The sequence below is a fragment of the Trachypithecus francoisi genome, unplaced genomic scaffold (assembly GCF_009764315.1).
Source record: "Trachypithecus francoisi isolate TF-2019V2 unplaced genomic scaffold, Tfra_2.0 Lachesis_group0, whole genome shotgun sequence".
Lineage (NCBI taxonomy): Eukaryota > Metazoa > Chordata > Mammalia > Primates > Cercopithecidae > Trachypithecus > Trachypithecus francoisi.
Genome location: NW_022681453.1, coordinates 17455847 through 17479842, shown reverse-complemented (window position 1 = coordinate 17479842; position 23996 = coordinate 17455847). Strand labels below are relative to the sequence as shown.

General features: G+C 56.8%; 2 protein-coding genes and 1 long non-coding RNA gene across 6 annotated transcripts in view; 1 reads left to right on the top strand and 2 right to left on the bottom strand.

Moving 5' to 3' along the window:
• Positions 1–37: 37 nt before the first annotated feature.
• On the bottom strand, positions 38–9602 carry APEH (acylaminoacyl-peptide hydrolase). Of its 3 annotated transcripts, XM_033207563.1 has the most exons (22): positions 9118–9602; positions 8910–9042; positions 8224–8350; positions 7745–7838; positions 7566–7641; positions 7312–7475; positions 7016–7153; positions 6831–6922; positions 6714–6754; positions 6507–6628; positions 5897–5957; positions 4613–4710; positions 3861–3912; positions 2902–2990; positions 2291–2429; positions 1729–1812; positions 1566–1646; positions 1105–1193; positions 805–995; positions 596–698; positions 395–501; positions 38–304 (listed from the first exon to the last, which is right to left on the bottom strand). In XM_033207563.1, the coding sequence occupies exons 1-22, from the start codon at positions 9127–9129 to the stop codon at positions 199–201; spliced, it is 2199 nt and encodes a 732-aa protein (XP_033063454.1). In that variant the 5' UTR covers positions 9130–9602; the 3' UTR covers positions 38–198. The 3 variants fall into 3 exon arrangements, with proteins under 3 accessions (XP_033063454.1, XP_033063438.1, XP_033063446.1); XM_033207547.1 differs by lacking the exon at positions 1729–1812 and having other exon boundaries at positions 9118–9318; XM_033207555.1 differs by lacking the exons at positions 7016–7153; positions 7312–7475; positions 7566–7641 and having other exon boundaries at positions 9118–9275.
• Positions 9603–11976: 2374 nt separating this feature from the next.
• BSN (bassoon presynaptic cytomatrix protein) overlaps positions 11977–23996 on the bottom strand; it is a 120633-nt gene continuing 108613 nt past the window's right edge. Inside the window, exons 6-12 of one of the 2 annotated variants that reach the window (XM_033207468.1) lie at positions 20988–23067; positions 19848–20674; positions 19628–19727; positions 18952–19083; positions 18652–18706; positions 18193–18282; positions 11977–16631 (exon numbers count right to left, since the gene is read on the bottom strand). In XM_033207468.1, the coding sequence (XP_033063359.1) occupies positions 18666–18706; positions 18952–19083; positions 19628–19727; positions 19848–20674; positions 20988–23067 (3180 nt within the window). In that variant the 3' untranslated portion in view covers positions 11977–16631; positions 18193–18282; positions 18652–18665. The remainder of the gene's footprint in view (positions 16632–18192; positions 18283–18651; positions 18707–18951; positions 19084–19627; positions 19728–19847; positions 20675–20987; positions 23068–23996) is intronic. The other variant, XM_033207458.1, reaches the window with a different exon arrangement.
• Positions 15814–17033, top strand: LOC117081591. The gene is made up of 2 exons (XR_004436203.1): positions 15814–15909; positions 16584–17033. It is a non-coding gene; the product is annotated as an uncharacterized LOC117081591 (long non-coding RNA).

Genomic DNA, 23996 nt, shown 5'->3' with positions numbered 1-23996 from the left:
GGACTGGCTTGGTACAAAGTACCAGCAGGAACCAGGCTCTGTGTCCTAATTTATTATGACTACATAGCCCACATTCTTCTGCCCACGCATCCATGGAGTCCAGAGTCCAGAAAGCCTCCTGTTGCCCTGCCAGACCTTGGAGCTCCCCAAGAGTGAAGTGTGGCACAGGCTGATCAGCTCATGTAGAATGGCAGGGCTTCAGCTGCCCAAGTGTGTGCGTAGCCAGAGCACAGCATTCATGAAGCTGTCTGACTCCACCTCCACCTCTGATAGTGCGTGGGTGCTTTTGGGATACAGCAGGAGCCTGTAGAGATTAGTCAGCAACATTTAAGGTTGGAGGGTCCTCCTATGCTCACCTGCCCACCAGCTGCCAGGGCTTTCCTGCTGCACTCACCGAACAGGCACATTCCGGGTCTTGAGGGCACGGTAATACTCCATGCCCTGCTTGAAGGGCACACGCCGGTCCTCCTGGCCTAACATCAGCAACAGTGGTGTCTTCACCTGGGTGTTTGGAGAGGAGTGGGGAGCTGTGTTGAGCTGGGCCCTGGGTTCTGGATGGATGGGCAGCACACAGGGCAAGGAGGGGGCTGCATACCTGAGGGATGTATTTGATGGGCGATTTGTCCAGCATCTCAGCCCACACGCTGAGGTCTGGCAGGCAGTCACTGCTGAAAGGAAAGCCAGCCTCCACCACGCACCTGCAAGACACCAAGCTGATGCAGACCCAGGAATTCTAGGCCTGCAGGGCTCCATGAGAATATGAGGTAGAGGAGGGAAGGGCAGGGACCTGTGGTGTATGCCTACCAGTCAGGGATGTCAGTGGAGCCCAACATGGAGGCGATGTTGATCACAGGGTTCCGGGCCACGCAGGCCCTGTAGGTCTCTGGGTACTGACCAATCAAGTGGCAGGAGATGAAGCCACCATGGGAACCACCCATAAGGGCCACATGGCTTGCATCAAAGTGTTCCTCCTGGAGCACCTGTTCCACTGCAAACTGCAGGGTGAGGCAAAGCATGCTGCAGCCAGCTGCCCACTCAGCTGAATGGGGGCATCCTCCTGGCAGCCCATGTTTCAGCCTGTCCAGAAGCCCCAGCCCCTGCTACCTGGACATCCTTCACATCCTGGTGGCCCACATTGCCTGGGAGGGAGAGGATGCTGTCCTGGCCAAAGCCCGTGGAGCCACGATAGTTCACTGAGGGCGGGGAGGGACCAGACAGTGTAGTCAGGCAACATTCCCAGCCCCCCGGACACCCTTTTCACACATCTGTGAAGTAGGCCCTGGGGCCAGCTATACCACAGACTGTCAAGGGGAAGGGACCCAGAGATTTGAGGCTGCCACCGAGTGATCACAGTGCCCTTTCCCTGGAAGTCCCAAGTTAGTCTTTGTTATCACTATGCCACAGAACCAGAGGCTGGGCCCTGGCTGTTCCTGGTAGTGGTTACTAGGTCTGGGCTACAGAAAGACCTGGAGACTAGAGTGGCACCCATGGTGCTTGTACAAACCAGGTCCACCCCTCTCACTCCACCACAGTCCTAACAGAGCTGTGGGTCCCTGCTCACTCACCTAGTAGTACGGCAAAGCCCATCTTGCAAAGCATGGCTGGGAACAGCATCCAGGCAGTGACAAAGGATGAATGGGGCCCCCCTACAGACAGGGAGCAGAGGGTGAAAGGGCCAGCTAGGAGGAGGGCTGGGAGGGCAAGGGCTCTTTAACGCCAGATGCCTACCGTGGGGCATAACCACCATGGGCACCTGGGTCTTATCTGGAGGGTTGCAGGGCTGCAGTAGGATTGCTTCAAAGTCAAGGCCAGCTGCAAGGAGAGGGCAGCAGTCAGCAGGGCCAGCCTAGGGGCTTCCCCAAGGCCCCATCTGTAGCTGCAGGTCTGGGGCTGACCTCTGGGTCAGAGACCTGGCCAAGGTAGTCCACACCATGACACATGGACCCCAGAAGTCTCATGCTTCTTCTGCCCTCATCAGGGAGCCCCACCCTGCAGGGACAGCATTCAGGATGAGGTGTGGTCACTGAGACTTGTATGAGGCCTATTTTCTTTGGACCTGGGTCTTCCCACTACAGATGATTTGGCCTGGTGGAGCCCAGGTGATACCCAGAGCAGGCGCTCAGATGTCTAGATGCTACTTCCCATGCCTATCCACAAGAGGAACAGAAAACCTCTTAGAGGTCATCCCCAGAAACCCCACAATGCGAGACAGGAGGTAGCAAAGGTCACCTCAGAGGCTTTGTGCTGGGGAACCTGGAGAAGGCATCCCTCTGCCCCTGGCCCAGCTCACCATAGTGCACATTCTCTTGCTCTGGGGGTGGCTGTAGCACCCGGATGCCCCAGTGGATGTCAGGAATGGGCTCGGCCTCCTCCAGGGACACCCACAACACTGACTGCTCCTTCCCTGCAGAAGGCAGGAACCCAACTTTCTGCCAAGGGGAAGGAATATGTCACAGGTGGCCTGGCTGCCTCCCTGTCCTTCCCTTCTGCCCACAGTGGGAAATAGGCAGCTCTCACTATGCTGGGCCCTCCACCCACCTCCAGAGGGTATAGCATGGCTTCGTGTTGTGGGATGGTATATACCAAGGTATTCACACTCATACAATCACACACAGGCACACCCTTCCCTCCTCAGCTTTTGGGCTTTGTTGTCTCCTTAGATCTGTAATACCAGGACTGGGCACTTCCCCAGGCACCTTGTTCTGTACAGAGCAGATTCTAGCCTAGTAGTTCGTCCCTGTGAGTGCCAAACCCTCATGGACCATGCCAAGCTGGGCCTGTGTCTTGGCCCATCTGTATGCTGACCAGCCATGGTCAGACTCGGGGGCCAATTCCCTGACCTGGTGAGCTCTGCCTGCCCAGACCCCCTGCCTCCATGGCCTGGAACCCACTGACACTCACCAGGGTTGGAGGTAGGCTGGGTGTGGAAAACTGTGCCACCATGAGGTCCCGGTCAATTGTGAGCAGCTTCCAGCTCCCACCTGACCCTCCTGGAAAAGGCAGATGCCACTAAGTGCTTAGCAGGAGCCATCACCTTTCTTACCTGCTTCTCTTTAACAGAGTCCCAGGCTGGAGACTCTATGGAAAGGTGCCCAAGAAAGTGCCCAACTGCATATGGCCCTGGATGAGCCTCCTGCTCTCAGTCCCTTGTTCATCTGACAGACACTGGCCGGGCTGGGAACTGCCAGACCTTGAGACACATCAGACCATGCAGACACATCTGCCTGTCCCTTGGTGGCTGCTGTGTGCAGGGTGGTAGCTGGGACCAGGGAGTGTGCTGATTTGGGGCAGTGGTGTCCAAGCAGATTCTGAAGCAGTTGTACAATGAGATGTAGCTTTGGAATAATATTTTGGTAGCTTTGTGGAGGAGCGGGTACAGTCAGGTCAGGTGGAGGACTCAAAACACATTTCAAGGGCAGAATCACCAGGCCTAAGTATGGGGAAGACGCGGGAGTCAACACTGGGCTTTTCCTGGGCCCTGAGGTGGCAGAGCTGCCTCTGCCTGAGACAGGCACCCAAGGTTTGCAGAGGGAGAAAGATGACTCTGGCAGATCTTGATAAGAGAGAGTTTTGTGGGTTTTAGGAGCAGAGGTAGGGGCCATGCTGAGGCTGGGCCATGACACATGGAGCAGAGTTAAGTGCTAAAGGGCAGTAGAGCAGGGAAGCTAGTCTGTTGGTTGGGTAAGGGTCTGCACGGACAGGGCCTTTGGGGACCTGTTAGTAAAGGCTGTGGAACAGTCAGTGGTGCTGAATGGCTGAGAATGCCATCACTGCCCCACATGCTGGAGCTCCATCCCCCACTGCCTGGCAGGCTTGCTCACCAGCCCTGTCCTTACCACCATCCCCAAAGCCTTGCTCACCAGCTGTGAGGGAGGTCACGGTGCCCACTTGGGTGTCCACAGCAAACAGGTCCTGAAGCAGGGGGGAGGCCACATGTGGGACCACATCCAAGAGTACTCCCTCTACCTATGGGTCCCTCCCCTACCTCCTCTCTACCGTCTTGGAGAGCCCTGGCCAGACCAAGGCTGTGGACAGCTATGGTGATGGTTACTCAGTGCAGTAGGGAGTAGCGTGAGGGCTTGGGTTCAAATCCCAGCACCATCACAACTTGCTGGGTGACCCTGGGCAAGGTAAGGAATGGCTTTGAGCCCCTTTGAGTTGGTATGAGCACCAAATATCACACCCGAAAGGAGCCTGGCACACTGTGGGTGCCTTTACTCCATCCCTGGGGGAAGGGCTCAGTCCTGTCCCCATCAGCTGCCATTACAGAGTGTTCAGGGATCCACCCTATGGCAGTCCCCTTGATCCCCAGCTAGAAATGCCTGGGAGGGGTTGCATCTCTGCCTCAGATGAAAAGGCCTGAGTTCTGCTGTGGTGCACCAGGGCAGCCAGTCCCCTCCAGGAGAAATGAGTCCAGGATGGGCAGGCAGGGTTTTAAGGGGCTGATGAGACTTTGTGGCTGGGCATTTCACCCAGGGGCATGCACGTGCTATGTCTCAGGGGCGCAGGGCTCCTGGGGGTTGACCACAGGGGCTGCCCCTCAACACAATCAGTGTCCCTCACCTGCCGTTGACCACAGGGGCTGCCCCTCAACACAATCAGTGTCCCTCACCTGCCGGCTGCGCTGAGCCGAGTCAAAGACCACTCTCTGGCTGTCAGCTGACCAGCATCCCAGAGGCAGAAGGCTGCAGTAGATCCCAGAGAAGTTCTCTGTAAAGACAGGAGGGGAAGGCTGGGGCTGCATCCAGCAGTGGAGGTAGGGAGGGTCAAGTCTACAAGGCCGGCTAGGGTACTGGGGAATTCACCCAGGGCCCTGCTCAGGCACCAGTCGGGCCCCTGCAGCTTGTGGCACACATGGGGGCACCCTAGGCGATAAGGAACTGCCTGAGTGGTGGCTGAGGGGCAGAGGCCTCTGGGGACCCAGAGAGGCAGAGCTCAAGAGCTCCAGAGAGAAACCGTGGGTGCTCAGAGGAAAAGCACTTGCTCTCCTGAGTTGCTCCAGTTGAGCCCAGGTAGGTACCAGGTGCTTTAACCAAGATATCATTTGTCCGTCTTATCTCCACTGTGGTGCTTAGCACAGCGCCTGGCACAGGGGGCTCAGTAAATCCCACCCTTTAATATCATCATTCACTTAACGCTCACTATAATCCTATGAGGCAGGCAGACACAATCACCCCTCCATGAAGAAATGGGAGCTCAGGGAGGCCAGGACCCTGTCTGACGACATAGCTAATTTAGGGCAGAGCTAGTATTCATACTACGTTCCCACCACTGCATTCCTGCAACCCAAAGAGAAGATAAAGAGGCTATCCCTCATCCACTGAACTCCTGGAACTGGCCGGGTGGCCTGAGAAAACAAGAGACTCATCCTTGAGATGTTCCAGGAGAATCCAAGCAGAGCTATGAACACTCAAGACAGGAGTCTCTCAGCCAAGAGCCACCCTCCTGAAGACCCAGTTGACTTCAGAGCTGGACAAAGGTTGCTGGGGTTAGGAATGGCAGACAGGATAATATCATGCCCTTGGGTCCAGAGCCTCTCAAGTGTGACATTCCAACCTCGTGCACTTCCTGAGACCCACTCGAAGGAATCATGGTTTCGGTTTGAATCAGCCATTGGAAAAATAAGAAAAATCTAATTATGACCTGCAGCACAGGAAATAACACATCATCAGCTTGGGCCACTCTGATCTCAGCTTGGTCCTACAACTCCTTGCTATCAAATTGTTCCCTATGGTGACAGCCCCACTCCCTGAGGATGCTGGGCACAGGGCTGGCCCAGCAGGGAGGGAGGGCCCTCAGAAGGAACCTAGGAAAGAAGAACGGGGCGGGATGCAACAGATGGCAGGAAAGCAGAGCTACAGGCCCCACTGCACCCACCCAGCCAGGTATGCCTTACCTCCCAGCTGCCGAGGCACAACGTCTACCACCACTGAGGTAACCTTGGTATACCAGTCATACTGCAAGAAAACACAATGGTCAGGCCGAGTAGGGGACAGGCAGTTCCCTTAGCGCACAGTGCCCCGTGCCTATCCCCTTTTGCCTCAGGTAGCCCCAGGAGAGGAGGGAACTGGAATGAGCCTGATGTATCTCTTTTCTGGTGACCAGGACCAGATGCCCAAGGGGCCTCAAATAGGCATGTCCCTCTGACTTTTACCAGGGGCTCAGAGCTCTTCCTGGGGAGGGTCTGGGATTATGTAACTCCCCACTATATCCCAGCCCCTTGCAGAGCCTGGCTACATGCAGTTGAGAGCCAAGGGGAGGAGCATTCTTGCAGATGAGCATTCTCTCAAGGTGGCATCCCCCAACAGTGCAAAGCTCTCCATGGCAGCACTCTCAACCTCTAGGCCCTGCCTTGAGAGGACAGGCAGAACTCACACTGCTGCTGCACTGAGGACAGAAGGGCACCTACTGAGGGCCCATAGGGAGATGATGCTGGCCCTTCAGCTCTCATCCACCATCCCATCTTCTTGCTGACCATCCTCCCATCCCCACCACCTCCAGCTCACCAGGCACAGCTGGCTGCACTGATGATGGGGGATCAGAGATGGGTACTGCAGGTAGACAATGCGACATTGGTCTGGGCTCAGCCGGGGAGAAGAGACAGCCAGGGAATCATCTGAGAGGAGCTCTGGGCCAGATGGAAACAAGAGCATCACGCAGGCTGGCAGGGCCAACATGTGTCAGCAAAGCACAGGTGGGCATCAGCCACTTACCACACTTCCCCCCGATGAGATCCACATAGTACAGGGCTGACCTGGAACCGCGAGACAGACATTCAGTCTCAAGGCCAGCTGGGCTGCAAGGTCCCTTGCCTTGCCCCACTCCCTCACCTGCGATTGGTGCAAAAGCGGATGCCCAACCGGAAGGGCTCATGCCACCAGCCCACAAACACCACACCAGCATCTCCAGGGGCCCAGAATGCCTGCGAACAAGATCACAGGGCAGAAGTGAGCAAGGGGTGGTAGCTCAAGAAGGGCCCCAGACTCCAGGAGGGACATAGGCTGTTGTTGCTGACCTGTCCAGGGGACACATTCTCAGGGACCCCCTCAAGCACAGAGATGTTGCCACTCTCGACATCCAGCACGCAGAGCACAGGGATGCTTTTGGAAACCATGTTTTCTCCCCAGTCTTCGTAAAATACAAACTGATCCCCCTGAGAACATAAGATACTCAATGCACAGCCTGTCTATAGGAGCTGCTCTGCTTCCTAGAAGCTAGTGCCTCCCCAGGTCTGACAAGCACAGTATGGGAAGGGAGCACACTGAGCCCCAGGGCTGCCCTGCTGGGCCTTCGTGGATTGACCACGAGCACCTTGATGGCTTGGTCTGGCTTCTTCAGCCTGGCTATCTCATCATCGCTGGCACTGACGTCCAAGGCTTTGGTCTGAAAGAAGGACTCGGCCTTGGGGCGCTTCCTCTCTGCCACATACAACAAGTGTGTCTCCGAGTGCGACCAGGACAGGCAGCCAAAACAGTCTGGGTGCAGGGAGGGCCAATCAGGGGGGGGCCCAGGGCTACGGCTACCCCTCCTGTCCACCCTGCCTGCTCACCAGCCAGATGCCTCACCATCCTCATAAACAGGCCCATGTTTCTCCAGTGCTGATAGGTTGAAGCTCTTGAACTTCCGGTTCTTCTCCCAGACCTGAGGACATCTGGGCATTAGGCTGTTTGCCCGCTAACAGAGCCTTATCTGTGGGGCAGAGCCTCTCTCTAGTCACCCACTACCTGGTCCCATGTAGACTCACCTCCAGAAACTGCTTCTCTTCCCCAGGGCCCGTGCCTCCAGCCTTGCGCAGCACAGCCTTCATGCTGCCTGAAGGAGACTCTCTGCTCAGCAGTCTGTGGACATGGGGTAGCACAGGTCAGGAGTATTTTGCAATAACCCCTTCCTGCTCCCTTACTGGGCACCACCTCTTAGGAGAGACTGTTGAGGCTCTGGCCCCACACCAGCTTCTGAAGCACCTCTAGCCCCACCTTGCCTTTCCTCCCTGAGGCAGAGACTCTACTCTCCCCAGCTCCCCAGGCCACCACAGGCTCTAGTCCAGGTGAGTTTGGAGGAAGCCTCCAGTGCTTATCAGGCCATGTCACCAGAAACTGAATGAGCTCCCAAGGGGGCAAGAATCTGGCTCCTGGCCTCCCTTCTAGGCACATGGTGGGCATTCACAAAATACTTGCATTGCAGACGGCTGTGGCCTTGCTCACAAGATTCCTCCCTCAAACTTACTCCCCCCGGGTCTCCACACTGTTGCCTGCAGGTCCGGCAAACACCACTGAGTCCCCGTCATGGAACACCAGGTATTGGCGGCAGAATCGAATGTTCTCCATGCGTTCCAGGTCCCTCTGGGTCCACTCTGTGAGGGGAGGCATGAGGCTGCTCACCTTGTCTTGGCTACTCCTGGCTACTGCCCCCGGCCCGGCCCCACCTGACCCAGGAAGGCCTAGATCTTCCCCAGTCTCTCAATCTGTCTCCAGACACTGACACCCTGGCTGCGGGCTGGACAACACTTGTCCACAACCCTAGTCCAGGCCTCCAGAGCCTGAGCTGACAGCCTCTTTGAGAGAACCCTCTAGTAACCCCAGCACCCACCCTGGAATCTTGAGGGCAGCCTGGCATGTGTATGGGATGGAGTGTTGGCGGAGAGCCCTACAAGGTCCACGTCCTGAGCCCAGGTTTGAATTCTACACCTACACTGTCATCTCGTGCACTCATGGGCACCATCCGATAACGCCCCGCACGCCCCCGCCTCCCCACACACCTGTGTGCAGGGACCTGTGGGAGTGTATCCTCCAAGTCCAGGCCGCCTCCCCATACACCCTTACACACTGTCAAGCAACGAGCTCTCCACACCCCCTTCCTCCCCACCCCAGTGCGCGACCCCGTCGCCAGCCAGTTCCCCTTCGCACACACACCAGTGTGCACCGTCCGGTACTGGCCGCCGTACTGCGTGGTGACCTCCGGGCCCAGGCAGGCGGCGCTCAGCGCGGGCAGGCGGCTAAGGCCCCGATACAGAGCCGCCGCCTCCTCGGGCTCGCTCAGCAGCACCTGCGCAGGGGACACACCAGGGTCAGGCCCGGCCCGGGCTGCAGGGACCACGGGGACCGCGGGCCGAGCCCTCACCTGACGTTCCATAGTCTCCTCTCTGCCTCCCGGACGAGGCGGGGCGGGGTGTGCTCGCGCCCGGAAGTGAGGCTTCCGGGGGCGGAGCCTGGGACCGCCCCGGCTGTCTCCGCCCCTGCCCGGCGGCAATCTGGGACGCGGGGGCCTTCGGCGAATAGGCGAGAACCGTTGGCAAGGGGCGGGCCTTGACGGTGAGAGGACCCGGCCTGGGAGCGAGAAGTCCTGGGTGGGAGAGAGCAGGGGCGTCGAGAGGAGGAGCTGGCTTTCCAGGGGCGGACTAGTCAAGTGGGGGGCGGGGCCGTGGGCCGAGTCCCGGGCCTCTTACCGAGGGGCGAAGCGTTGGATCTCGGAGGAGAGAGGGCGGCCCTGTGGAAGCGGAACCCAGGAGCCGGGCTTCGGGGAGGGTAGAAGGGCCTACGAGAGAAGCGGGTGAGACGGGGCTGCGAGGCGGAAGCAGCGCGGTTGGACGGGCATAGCCAGAGCACCTGAAGGGCGAGGCCCGAGGGGAATGGGACCAATGAGTCTCTGAGAATGAAGGGCGAGGCGGGCGGGTCCAGAGTGGAGCCCCGCGAGGAATGAGGAGCCGGGAGCCCGTGAGGGTGAGGGCGGGGAGGGGGGAGCCGGCCGCATCGTGGATCTCCCGCGGCTCTAGGGCTGACTGTAGGGTTCCTTCGGGTCCACTACGAGCCGACATTCACTAGACAGTGCCAGGCCCTGCCCTGGAGGGACTCCCAGGCAGACGAAGAAGAGAAGGGCCAGAGTCCGGGCGGAGGGCGCAAAGCAAAGCCCTGAGGTGCGGGGCAGAGGGGCGAGTGCCAACTCTCAGGGTGCTGCCTGGGCTTATCAGTCACCAGGCCTGCCGCAAGAGCTATCTATCCCCGCAGCCTTTACCCACCCTTCTCAGTGGCTCCTTGTTGGGGACCGTGAGCTGGTGGGTCCCTGCCTTCCTCCCCAGGCCTCAGCCTGAGCTCTTGGGTGTGGGGACCCTGGTGGGCTCAGACTCCACCCAGGTCCAGGGAGCTTCCTGTGGAAAGAACCTAGGCAGGCAGGCTTCCTGTGCACGTGGCACAGGATTGACTGGGCTAAGGTGCCAGCAGAGATCAGGAGAGGCTGGACAGTAAGGATGTCCCCTCCATATACCTGAGTCTGGCTGGTCTTCCACATTCAGGGCCCTGGCTCCCTGCTCCATGGTGTGCTTGTGATTGAGAGTCCACCTGTCTGGCCTGCAGCTTCCCCTTTCCCATCAGCCGCATCATTACTTACTCAAGATTACTAGTTAAGTTAAAAAAAAAAAAGAGTACCGCCCGGCTGGGCGCGCTGGCTCATGCCTGTAATCCCAGCACTTTGGGAGGCCAAGGCGGGCGGATCACGAGGTCAGGAGATCGAAATCATCCTGGCTAACATAGTGAAACCCCGTCTCTACTAAATATACGAAACATTAGCCGGGCGTGGTGGCAGGCGCCTGTAGTCCCAGCTACTCGGGAGGCTGAGGCAGGAGAATGGCGTGAACCTGGGAGGTGGAGCTTGCAGTGAGCCGAGATCGTGCCACTGCACTCCAGCCTGGGAGACAGAGTGAAACTCTCTCTCAAAAAAAAAAAAAAAAACAGTTCCGGCGGCTCTCGCCTATAATTCCAGCACTTTGGGAGGCCGAGGCCGGTGGATCACCTGAGGCCAGGAGTTCAAGACCAGCCTGGCCAACACGGCGAAACCCTATCTCTACTAAAAATACAAAAATTAGTGGAGTGTGGTGGCACGCACCTGTGATCCCAGCTACTTGGGAGGCTGAGGCAGGAGAATCTCTTGAACCTGGGAGGTGGAGGTTGCAGTGAGCCGAGATCGCGCCATTGCACTCTAGCCTGGGCAACAAGAGTGAAACTCCATCTCAAGGAAAAAAAAAAAAAAGAGTCCCAACTTTCTGACGCCACTGCATTTGTGAGTATGTACAGAACTGTATCAAGGCCAGAAACAGGAGTAGAATGAGTGGCCCCAGCCACCAATTTGGGTGGAAAGATTGGAAACTAGGCTGTTCATCAAGCATTGTTTATGATAGGAACACTGGGAACATAGCACCTGTTCCTCAGGTTGTGTGTGGTAGACTGGCTACGAACTCATGGTGTATCTCTCTGGAGGTTGAGCACTGGAAGACGAACATTTAAGTACCTGAAATAAACATGTGGAAATAACAGAAAGCTAGAAACAGGATATATTGCACCTTCTGGCTTCTGTTTAAAATGAAGACTGGAAGGACAAACAGGAAAGAAGGACACACATCAAGATGTTAACTCTGGGGAGAGGGCCAGAGGTGGAGCTGGGATTCTTGTTTATCTGTGTTTAAAAAAAAAAAAAAAAAAAAAAATCTAACAACTCTGGGTGACTTTGGTAAGGAGGTACTCCTGACCATCTGAGGAAGGCCTAAGGTCTGGCAGCCAGCAAGAGTTTGGGGGTTGGAAAATTCAGAGTAAGGCAGAGAGGCCTTTCCGAAAAAGGCAGAGAGGTGTAGGGCTTGCTTGGCAGCACCAGGGGGCAGCACTTGTTCACTGCCTCCGTGGAACCACAGGAACACACAGAAAGCTGTGTGTGCAGCCAACACACCTAAAGGCCATGGAGGTGCTGTCCCTTAACAGCCTGCGCACTGACTGCCTGCTCCAGGTCCAAGCTTGGGACCTCCCGTTGGGCACCTTTGTGGAGGGCCCATTGTCTTTGGATGGCTTGGTGTGGACTCAGCCCCGTGCTGTGCCAGCACTTCTGCAACTTTGTCCATCCTTTTCCCTTTAACCATGGACAGGATTGTCACAAATTTGGGGATTTGCTCCTTCAGCTAAGCCTTCCCACTTGAGAAAGCATTCCAGAAACAGTCTGTAGATTGTTTATATCAAGTCCTTTTATTCTGATACCACAGAATTACCTTGTCACAATACAGGGGGAGGGACACTGAAGTACCACGAGTTCTCACAGAGCACAGGAGGACAGCACACAATTCACAAGGTCATGTGGAGGACTCGGGTCATTGCACTTACAACTGTAAACTTGTTTGTTTGACTTTGTACAGCACTCTTCCCCCCTCAAATAAAGAAGGAGAGAAGGAAAGAAAGGGAGAGAGGGAGGAGGAAGGGGAAAGCAAAAACAAGACATGAAAGCTAGAGGAAAAGGTATTGAGTGGCCACCACTCTCCAGGGTAGTGCATTTGGAGAGAAGGAGCTGATTTCACCCCAGAAACTGAATGAGGCAGAAACATATACACACACACACACACACGCACACACACGCACAAAATCATGTGCATACACACACAATATCTCACAACTTCCATGGCTCTCCAGTGCCACCCCAGTGCACATGGCAGCAGGGCTGCTGGCACCCAGGGAGACAGAGATGGCATCTCCGAGGAGTTTCAGTTGATTAGGCCTGTCCCTCTGACCCTGTTGGAGTCCATGATGACAAGTATTTACAGCATGGGGGTGGGTAACAGGAGAGGGGAGGGGCCAACAGGGCCAGACCATGCTGTCATGGCAAAGGACCTGCCTGGAAAACTCCCTACAGGCTCCAGAAGACAAGGCATAGTTGCCACCACTGCTGTTCTTTCACTGTGGGCCCTGAGACCACATGCTCTGCCTAAGGACTAAAAGGATGATGGTAGGGGGAGATCTGTCACTGTGAAGTGAGTGCACTGGGCCCTGAAGTGGGCAGAGAGAGAAGGCAATGCCCTTGCTCATGATGCTGGGGAGAGGGGCATGGAGAAGGCCTGGGCTGCATGCTAGTGACTCCTTGCCCATTTGGAGATGTGTCTGTTGCTCTCTACTTTCCAAGGCACAGAATGCTGGTCCCTCAGCTTCTGGCTGCATTGTCCCCAGAGTCACAACTGCATCCATGCAAGGACCAGGAAGGACAGTCCATGGACCAGAGGCCTGCTCCAGCCACCTTCACAGAGGGGCGATAATGTATCCTGTGAGTACAGTGAGGGATGAGGAGTGGCAGATGTCAGAATTTCAAACTCAGAGGGCTTTGCCAGAAAGGAAATTTGCTGAAAAGTCCGTACTTTAGAGCATGAGACTGGGCCCGCTGGAGGCTGACCTAACATTTCCCTGCCTGTCCCTGCTTCTTGTCCCATCCCCTGGCCTGTAGTGGAAAGGACTAATGCCTTGGTCTCCAAGGCACATCCTCACACAGACCTGGTCCTGGGTGGCCAGGGGTGTTAGATGATGGCTTCCCTCAGCCCTTGCTCAGATGGCTGCATTCAGCCCATACCTGATCTCTGGGATGAGGCAGGTATTCCATGGGTTGGGTGAGGTCAAGTTCCAGAAAGTCAAGGTTGTTAAGTCCAACACAAAGGTTGGCAGCTTCCTGTCCCATCCATAGCTACCAGAGGTGAGCGAGGAGCCCTCTCTGAAGGGATGTGTAGACCTTATAGAAAAGCATGAGAAATGTGGACCCCTGAGAAATGCATCGTGCAAACCAGAGCACTCTGGATGAAGGTCAGGCCTTGAAGGGCCAGGCAGCTACTGCCTGCCGCACTCCTGGCTCAGTGGTAAAAAAAAAGCTGATGAGCAGCAGGATGCTTGGGCTTTGGAGAAGGGGGTGGGCAGGGAGCATAGGTCCTGGGGACAGATGCAGAGAGGGTCACACAGGACCTTCTGTAAGATTTGCTGTTGAGAAACTTCACAAGAAACTTAGCTTGAAGCCATTGTTTATATGAACAGTTCCAGATGACCATTGTCAACTGTTCTCACCACAAGTGCCAAAGGCCCAGCTCTTCCTGAGCATCCATTGACCCCCTAGCTCCAGCCCAGATCTCCTGCCTTACAGTCCTTTGAGCCTCCTAGCCACAGAGGAGAGGCATGAAACAGGTGCAGTCTGGAGCTGGGGTCCCTCAGGCACAGCCTGGCTCTACTCTTGCCTCTGCCTCTCTGGCCATGGATGCCGCCCAGCTCTGCCCTTGTGTAGTGCCCTCTGGGAAAGGGCTGTCAGATGCCTCTGGCTCAGGGTTGGGGTAGGAAGGGAAAAATGACAGACAGACAGAAATCCTACCGCAAACCTTCAGAATGTCCATACACACACATCCTGTGCAGGCTCCTACCATTGAGTCTGCTCTGGGGACTCCTTTTTACCTGCTATCCTGGATAGAGAAAACTGCAGGGTATGTGGGGGCCTTGTACTGCCTGCCCTGCAGCCTGGCACGCTCAGGCAACAATTCTGGCAGGTCCTCACTAGCTTGTGCAGAAGTCAACTAGAAGTGCTCCTGAAGGAGAGGTTCTGAGGCAAAAAGAACTCCAAGCAAGAGGGTCGAGCATTTAAAATGGATGAAATCGTGCAAAGAGGCTGCGAGCTGTGCATGCTCCACTGCGGGACAGGCGGTGACTCACCTGGCAGCAGCGAGTCCTGCCACAGGTCAAACATGCCACAGACTGAGAATTTCACACACACAATGGAGCGGGGTTGGGGTGGGGGGGTGGGGGTGATATGAGCATATCTATCCAGTTTCTCAATTGCGTGTTTGCAATTAACTCCTTATACATAACATGGAATTTATTAAATATTAACAGTTGTCATTGAGGGTTTATATTTCATTGCATAGAACGTTAGAGATGAGACTTGTGGCTGTGCCCCAGATGAAAGGAGGCCCCCAAGGGAAGGGCCTTGGGGAGGAATGCCGCCCAGTCCACCAGATGGATAGACAGTGCCACATTCCCCCGTACAGGGCTCTGGGCCTTTCCCTTGGCTGGCAGAAGTCCTGGCCCCTCTGCTCTGAGTACACCCACTGGTGATGGCTTAAGAAGGACTGGAATTGCACAGTAAACAGAGGCAGGCTGGGGGGCCTCCCTAGACCTCGCCCTGGGGTTGTGCTCTTGGTGGCCTGCTGCCCCCTATTGCTTCTAAGTCAACATTCTCCCTGTGCCGAGCAGGGACAGAGCAGAGAGGAAACCGAACCATCAGTCACAAGGTGGTGTTGGAGGAGGAGAGGCAAGGGAGTGAGCCAAGAGAAGAGAGAAAGGGGAAGAGAGAAACAAAAGAAAAATGTTTATGAGGTATACACGTAAATCAAACTGGAATGATTAAGGCTGTTCTTGAAATCAAAAGAAATCCCCAGGTGTACGGACGAGGAGCCGGCTGGTTGAGACAATGGTGGTGCCGCTGGGATGCTCACGATGGCTAGGGGGATGGCTTTGAAATGGTGGCAGTGTGCTAGCACGCTGCCACCCACGGGCTGGGAGAAGCCTCAGCCAGCGCCCACGCTGCTTTTCGGTGCTATGGCCTCTTATTTCAGCGATGAGACAGTGTTAGGTCCTAATGTTTGTAAAGTTCTCCCAACCCCATGCTGGCCACATGGAGGTCTGCTCTGATGTCACCCAGAGGTCAGGTGACAGGGGCAGGGCCCTGTGCCACAGAGGGATCCGGGCCAGCTGGAATGTGAAGGAAACGGAGCCAGGGGGCCCCCAGCCCTCAGTCAAAGCCCCGCTCCAAGGCTGTGGAAAAACTTCTGGCATCTCGGAGGGAGGGCAGTGTGTGCCCAAACTCTGTGTATAACGCATTGGAAGCCTGGCCAGCCAGGCCGCAAAAAGGCGGCTGTGGGAAGTACGGCAAGACACCGTGGTGGCAGGGTTTCTGGAGAGGGTCCTCCCTCCCAACGAGAGCTGTGCCTTGAAGGTGGTGCCCTGCAGAGAGCAGCATCTCTGGAAAGACAATTAAAGGTCCCCTGGCCAATGGTCCAACTTGTCCAGCAGATGCTTCACCCAGGCAGCTGCTGTGAGAAAACATCACGTCCTCAACTGAGGCCTGCCTGCCACGTCCCACCTGGTGAGTCTTTGGGCCAAGGGTGTGCCAGATTGTAGATGCTTGAAAGAGAAAAGGAGGGAGGGAGGAAGGAAAGAAGAAAAGAAAGGATTCTGTCAAGAACTGTAGATAGCTGCTTCTCACCCTCACATTTCTCTCAGCCATCTGCCTGTGCCAGTGGCCACCTCCTCACCCATGAGGTGCCATGCCACTCAGGCTTGGGGAAATGGGTGCTTGGGCAGGTTGGAGGTCACAGAGAGGACAGCAAGAAAGAAGAATCAGGTCAGCCAGGAAGGGACACTTCTTTTAATGTAACAAAAGTTCCTTTTTTTTTTTGGCTTAAGAGTGATGGAGATGGGATTTGGTTTGAAATGCAAACCTCTCCAAGCCCATCTCTGAAATTGCCATAAAGAACTTCAGGAGAGGGATACTCACGGCAGCACTGTCCACTTGACCCAATCATTAGCCGAATGCTAGAATTCGAGGGAGATTTCTTTAACTATAAAGTGAGTGGTCTCAGTGGCCCACGCACACCATGTGGCAGGACGCAGAACAAAGCTGTGTCTGTGCTTCCTTTCCCTGTTGAGGAACCATACCCTGGCCCCAAACCCAAGGTAGGTACTGCCATGAATCCAGGCCATGGGCTGTCCCTCCTTCCCCTCCTCTTAGCACCACTTGTGATTTCACATCTGTTCCAGGGCAACTCCAGGGAAACATCGGCTGAGCGGAAAGCTGCAGGAAGCCCGCTGTGGGAGGGTGAAGGCAGGGAGAATGCTGAGGGCTACATTATGGCTACTGTAATTAGAATAAACTCCAGGCTCCTTACTTGGCCTGTACAACCCACCCCAGCTGGCTGCCACCCCCTTGCACCTCTCCACTGCACTGTGGCCCTGGCTAGGCTGGCCTTTTCCCTGTCCCTGGTGCCCCCCATCCCATCCCAGCATCCGATCATCCATCAGTGCTGTTCCCTCCCCTTTTTTCATCCCACAGCAGCCGTCCTCCTCCCTCAAGCTTCCCTCACATATTTTCACATATGTGCACTTTGACTAGAGCAGACCCCACTGCTTCCATAGCTCTGCCTTGCTGGCTTTATAACACTTATCCCTTTCAGAAAGTACCTTTTTAATTGAATTTTATTTTTAAACTTATTTATTCTCTATCTTCTTTAATGGACTGTCAGCTTCAGAGGGCAGGGACTTGGTTTTGTTCTCTGCCATATCCCCAGAGCCTGGAAGAGTACCTGGCACATACCTGGGGCTTGACAAACATTTGTTGAATAAATGGATGGAAGCCTGGGCCTTTCCAGAGCCCCACTGCTTTTCCAGAGAGAGGTAACCTGTGAGGTATCACACCTAGCACCTTCCCTCCCACAACCAGTGCTGGTCTGGGCCCAGCATCTGCTGGCCCCAGGGCTCCCTTGAAGTGACCTGCTCACTGACGGCCAGGCTGCGCCATGGATAACACATATATGCCTATGCACTGTGAGAAGCATCCTGAAGGGGCAGGGAGGGAGAAGAGGAGGGCCCGAGGGCTATGGGATGGTGGTCAGTGGTCCTGGTTGTGCACAAAGCTGTACCAACAACCAGGCGATTCTCCTCCCACCCAGAATGATGCACTTCCTCCTCCTCCCACAGAGGCAGGGTCAAGGCCAGGGCCAGGGCAGGCTCCAGGAAGTAGTGTCCCATCCTGCCTTGGCCACTGCAGCCCAGACAGGGCCAGGGCTCCCATCCTGAGGCCCTTCTGCCCTCTCCCTGAGCTGACTTAGTCTGGGGCTGAGACTCTCTTTCCTCTATGTCCCTTCCTGTCTGCCTCTCTATTCCTTCCACTCTTCTATCCTGTGGGCCACAAGCTCAGCCTGTGAAGCCAGGAGTGTTTTGACTTCATTCTCAGAGCTGCAGATGCAGCTCTGCAGGGTTTGGGGACTCTAATCTCTTCCAAGTGGCTGAAGCAGAGGCACTAGCAGCAGACATCAGGGAAGAAGCATGTTCCCCTACAGGTGCCACAGACCACCATGTCCTTCAGGATGACTTTGAACTCAGTGCCCAGCACGTAGACTTCAAGTTGTGGGGTGCAGTTGGCCGTGCTGGGCTCTTCTCCAAGGGTGCCACCTGACTTGTCTGGCAACATCTCAGGCAGCTCTGTGGCCCCTGCCTCTGTGGGGTGGAGGGCTGCTGGGCCCATCACAGCTGAAGGAAACCCACCAGGCTCTTCCCAGTTCACACTTATCAGAACTGGCTAGCTGTCATCAGCTAGGCCTTGGCCCTTCACCCCTCCTCTGGCCCATCTCACCCTGATCCTGACACTCACTGTTATACGCAGAGTCCAGAGCTGCGCCCAGACCTCTGACTCCAGAGATTTTTCCACAGCAATGATACCTCTCTTCATTTCTTCAAGAGCCTGTGGAGCATTTACAGAGGAGGGCTGGAGAGGAGCTGCATCCCTGGAGGCCTACCTACAGCCCAGTGCTGTGACAGCCCTGCAGGGGATAGTGGATGGTTTGAAAGACAAGGGGGCATTGGCCCTGGCTTTGGCCCCTCCTTTGCTGGGGACTCCTACTGTGTTGGCCCCATGGTAGGGGCTCTGTGCACAGTGTCCCTCCTTCTTCTCCTCCCACATTCAGAGAAGGGAACATTGCAGCTCTGGGCACTGAACCAGCCTAAGACCGGACTCCTCCCAGAAGACCCCTTGGGACTTAGAGCTCCACCCCCACCCCCAGTTCCTTGGGCCTTTCCCAGAAGAGGCAAGGTACAGGCTGCTTGTACTCACCATGCTGGGCATGGTCACCAGAATGAGGAAAATTTTTTGCCAAAAGCAGAGACAGCTGTGACATAGAAAGAGGAGACAGCCATCAGGAAATTGGGCCAGACCCCTCCCAGTCAGGGTCACTTGGCATGGTGAAGCCAAGCTCAGCCCAAGGGGCAGGGACTGCCTGGAGAACAACTGGGCATCAGCAAGTGGGCCCTCTGGCTGGCTTCTGCCTGGGTGACTGAGTCTGGAATCATCTCACAGACCCAGCCTATACCATAGCAGCCACCCACCACAGACCCAGTTACAGGCAGTGCATACCTTCCGTCAGTTTGCCAGCTTGCTCGGCTGCCCCGCCAGGGAGGATCTTGGAGAACATGCTCTCCCCATCGGCACCTGGCTGCCTGACAGGAGCCCCTGGGGTTCCTCCAGGCCTGGCTCCAGCCTTCACACCTAGGAGGAAAGAAATCACCATAATGAGCTATGCATGGCCTGGCTTTTTAGGGTCTGAGAGGGCTAGCAGCCACAAGGGAATCCGAACACAGGTACCCCATGAGGTGGGAAGGTGAGAAGGAGGCTAGGGGAATAAAGAGAAGAAAGTAAGAACAGGAAGACAAGGGGTGGGAGGAGGCAGAAAAAAGGAGGTTGAGGAAGGGAAAGAAGAAGAAAGGGAAGAAAAGGCAGAGGAGAGGAGGAAAGGGGAAGGAAGGAGGGAGCAAGAAGCCATGGTCCCCACCCTATGCTCACCAGTGCCTTCCAGCTTCTCTGCCCAGAGCTGCTTGGGCCCTAAAGCCCCTGTGCTGGTGACCTCATTGGCTTATTCTAACCCCAGACTTGTTTTCTGCTGGGGCAGTCTACAGCCCGTGGGGCACCTTCTCAGGGATTATTGAGGATATGCAGTGTGAGGTGCATATACCACCCAGGGCACAGGTGGTATAGAGAGAGAACAGCCTGGGTGCTCTGGGCCATACCCGAGGGTGCCAAAGGATAGGCTCACCTGCAGGTCCAGGTCCTGGCGTTGGCTGGGCCTGAGGAGCCCTCCCCTGTTGCGGTGCTTTGGCTGTCCCTTTAGAGCCATTTGTGTGTTCTGCCCGTGGCTGCAACACAGAACCTATAGCTAAGATTCTGCCCATGCCCAGCCTGGAACCAAAGGGATGTCCAAGCTTCATTCATAACATCTGCCCTGGTTACAACCCATACATGGGAGCTCTGCTTACCGGTCCTGCTGGTTGAGGGCCTGTGGCTGTGGTGGGGCCTGGCTGAGGCTTCCCTGCAGGCTGGCTGGCGGCAGGGGCTGAGCCCCGGGCGGTTGGCTGGCTCTGTTGCTGCAGCCGAGCCTGCGTCGGAGCCTGCTGTGGGGGCTGCAGCCCAAGACCTTGCTGTTGCTGTTGCTGCTGTTGCTGCTGCTGCTGCTGCTGCTGCTGTGGCTGTGGCTGGCGCGATGCTGCCCCAGAGGGCATTTGCCTGGATGATGGTGACTGTGACTGTTGTGGTCCTGGAGCTGCCTGCCGACCTTGCAACTGTGACTGTGCCTGGGGTTCTGCTTTTGACTGCAGTGCAGCGGGCCCGGAGTGGGCTTGCCGGGAGCCCTTCTTGCTGTCAGAGGCATGATGGTATGCGGATGGAGCACGGGATGGCTGTGAGTACTCAGCAGAGCTGGGGTACCCAGGCTGACCCTTCTTCAGCATAGCTGGAGCAGAGCTGGGCTGAGAGTGGGGCCGGGCCTCATGGCGACCCAGGTCCCGAGCGTGTGGTTTGGCAGCACGCCGTCCTGGCTCCTCACCAGTGTGGCGGCCTGAGTGCCGCCCGTGGTCACCGTGATGCCGGTGTTCCTTGGCTGAGGCATGGCGGCCTGGGCCACCCTCATCATGAGGCCACAGGCCATCCTCAGGGGGTTCATCGTAGTCATGGTAGCTGTGCCTGGCAGGGCCTCGCTTCTGGGAGGAGGAGGAAACTGCATGGCCCCCGTGGTGCCTGAACCGGTCAGAGCGGGCATCCCGGGGCTTATCAAACCAGTCCGTCTCCTCCTGGCCCAGGTGATAAGCTTCAGAGACCAAAAACAGAATACCATCAACCCCCGGGCTGGCCGCAGGGGGAGGCCTAGCTGAAGCCATGCAAAGAAACCAAGAGAGTGGGTGCCACAGCCACAAGCAGATCAGCAGGCCCCCAGCCCACCCTCCCGCAACCAGGGACCAGGGCACAGATGGAGCAGGCAAGGGCAGCCTGCCTGCAGCAGGGCCCACCAGATGAGGCACCAGACCAGACCCTGCTGGGACATCTCAGGGCCCAGGGCCCCACAGGCAGGCAGGCCCCCCAGGTGCTGAGTATCCGCAGAAATCACCCCTGGCTGCCATTACCTTCGCTGTCGGAAACCACGCAGTGGGAATCATCCAGGATGTAGCCCTCCTCACGCTTATATGCGTGGGCCCGAGGTCCGTCCTTGACATGCTCCTGGACATCAGGCATGGAGTGACTGGAGCAGAACTGTGGGCACGTATCCCCGCCGGGAGGGAGGGGCCCTCCGGCAGGGCGGGGCCTCCCCAAGGGGCTGACGGGGCTCTCCTCTTCAGAGGCCTGGCTCCGCATGGGGGGTCGTGCCCGGCTGTGGGCCATACTTAGGGATGAGGGCTTGGGGCCCGCTTTTTGAAGTCGCTCCACAGCCTCCCGTTCCCTTTCATACCCCTTGCCCCGGCCACTGAAGTCGTGGCTGGACAGCTTCTCCCCACTGTATGCAGAAGGTGCCCGGGACCGGCTGCTCCCACCATAAATGCGGTCATCCTCCTCTACTGTGTCCCGGGTGGACATCCCATAATATCTCTGCTGCTCATACACATTCTTCTTGAGCCCATAGGTGATTTCATCCTGGAACTTCCTGCCCCGAGAGACCAGGCTGCTGCTGACTGCAGGTGGGGGGTAGGACGCCAGGTCTGACTCCACGTCCTTGGCCTCTTCAATAGGTGAGAACTTGGAGATCTTTTGTTCCATGCCCTGCTTCCGGTGCTTGCTGCGCTTTGAGGAGATGGCAGCTGGAGCCAGGCTCTTGGAGGGATGCTTGGGCCCCATGGGCCCTGGACCATACTTCTCTGCTCGAGCCCCATGCCTGTAGTCACTGTCAGCATAGTAGTGGGTACCGGCTGGTCGACCATTGCTCTCCATGCTCCGGAGGTGGCCACCCTTCCCGCGGGGGTCGTATGAGTCCTCCTCAGATTCTTCTTCTCCTCTGGCATAGCAGCAAGGCAGTGTAGGCCCCTCAAGGACACCTGGTTCTCCAGGCTCCTTCCCTGGACGCCCACTGCTGCCTGGCCCCAGGGGCTCTAGCCGCTGGCTATCAGGAGCAGTAGAGGTGCTGTCCTTGGTCAATTCACTGATGTCATCGATCATTACGTAGTTTCGAGGAACGTTCTGCTCCAGACTGGTATAGTGTGAGTCAGAGGGGTAGGTGGGGGCTGGGCTCTGGCTCGCACTGCCACGTTCACCAGCCCGGGGCACCTCAGGGACCTTGCCCTGCTCATAGCCGCTGCTCACTGCTGAGCCACTGTAGATGGTTTCAGATGGGGCTGAAGACATAGCCACAACGGGGCTGGCGATCACCTCATAGTTGGTGGGCACCTTCTGCTCCAAGTCAGCTAGCGATGTCTGGTGTGGCTTCTGCAGTGGGGCACGGCTATCAGTGGGGACTGGAAAAAGGGTGCTCTGTGTGGTTGGCATGGGTGTTTGACCTGCATAGTGGCCTGTGGGACGGAAAGCCTGCTGGTTTGGCAGGCCAGGCTCAGCTGGGTAACTGGTGCCAGGAGGAAAGGCAGGAGCTGGGTACGTGTTGGGGCCAGGGTAGGTGGGGGCCTGGTGGGCAGGGAATCCATTCTGAGTTGGCCCACCACTGCCTGCAGAATACTGTGGGGCCGGAGGCTGGAAGCGGGGCTGCTGGAAGGCAGTGGGACCAGAGGGGGCGGCAGGAGCAGTGGCAGTGGCAGGGAAGTCCACATACTGGCCAGCGGGAGTGGTGCAGCCCTGGAGCCGCAGCTGGTTGAGTTCACTGTCCGACAGGTAGTCACGATGCTCACCAAGACCACGCAAGGGTGGGTAGTCACGGCCACCCCGGTCTTTGGCCAAAGACTCTTTGCGTTGTGTGATACCCAGCTCCAGGTACTTGAGCTTGGCGTCAATCTCCTTCTCCTCCTCATCCAGCTCCGCCTGCTTCTTGCGCAGCTTGGTGGACTCATGCTCCACCAGCCGCAGGTCCCGGTCCAGCTCCCGGAGCAGGCTGGCCTTGGTAGCAGGGACAGCGGTGGGCCCCGTCAGCCCTCGCTGCAGCAGGCTGGCTGCATACAGCTGTGGGGAGGCCTGGCCAGCCAGGGGAAGGTGAGCCTCCTCTGGAGGGGGGCTGGGCAGTGTCCGCTTCACCTTGCGGACCAGGCTGTTGGGTGGCAACGCCGACACCTGAGACAGAGGGAAGGGTGGGCAGCACTGAGACCCAAGGTGTGGTGACTTGATGGGGTGTGGGGTGACAGAACCCAGGCCTGGGCTGGGGAAGGAGCTCGGTTCCATCCTGCTGGTGCCCTGATTTACCAGGCAGCCTGGAGGCCTACCCTGCCCACCCATAGGCCTTGGTTTCTTTGCCATGGAGGGAAGATCTGTGATATTTTACAGGCTTTCTCTTCCCCAGAGCTCTGGGAAGCAGGAGGGTAGGGGCAGATTCCCTTCATGCCAATGTCCTGTACTGGCCCAGCACATTGCTTTGAGAACCCCTGCACATCTCCGGTGGGCCTGCCACCCTCTGCTTCACATTGAGGTGAGGAGAGTACAGCTATGGCTCTGGGTCTGGGGCCTAGCAGCTGACAGGGGTTGAGATCAGTGGAGTATGAACAGGAGGCATGGAGTGGAGAGGGTCCTGGGCCCGCCAGGCTCCCTAGAGGATCATGGGAAGGGACACACGTGGACTGTATGCCAATCGTGGCAGGCTCTGAGTCATTCTGCATCCTGCCCTAGTCCTCTCTAAAGAGGCAGGCTTCTCAGCTGCCTGCCCACCCTCTTCCTCTAGTGCCCTGCACCACCCTCTGCCAAACCCTTTGGGCTGTGCTCTTGGCCTGGTCCCCAGCTCCCTCCATGTCCCTTGGTCAATCTGGTGTTCTCTGGAGCCACCAGCGCACCTGCAAGTCCTCTCCAGCCCTACCTCCAGCAGCATGGCTTCCTGGTCAAGGTTCCCTAATAGTGCCTACCCTAGATACTTTGCATTGCCTAAAGGTCCACATTGCCTGGCAGTTCACTCTGCCTTCTCCTTTTTTCTCTAGCTCCTAGCCTTCCCAGAATGCCCCATACCCTTGGGTTTCATGGACCACCCAAATTCCAAAATATACTGGGAAGGAACT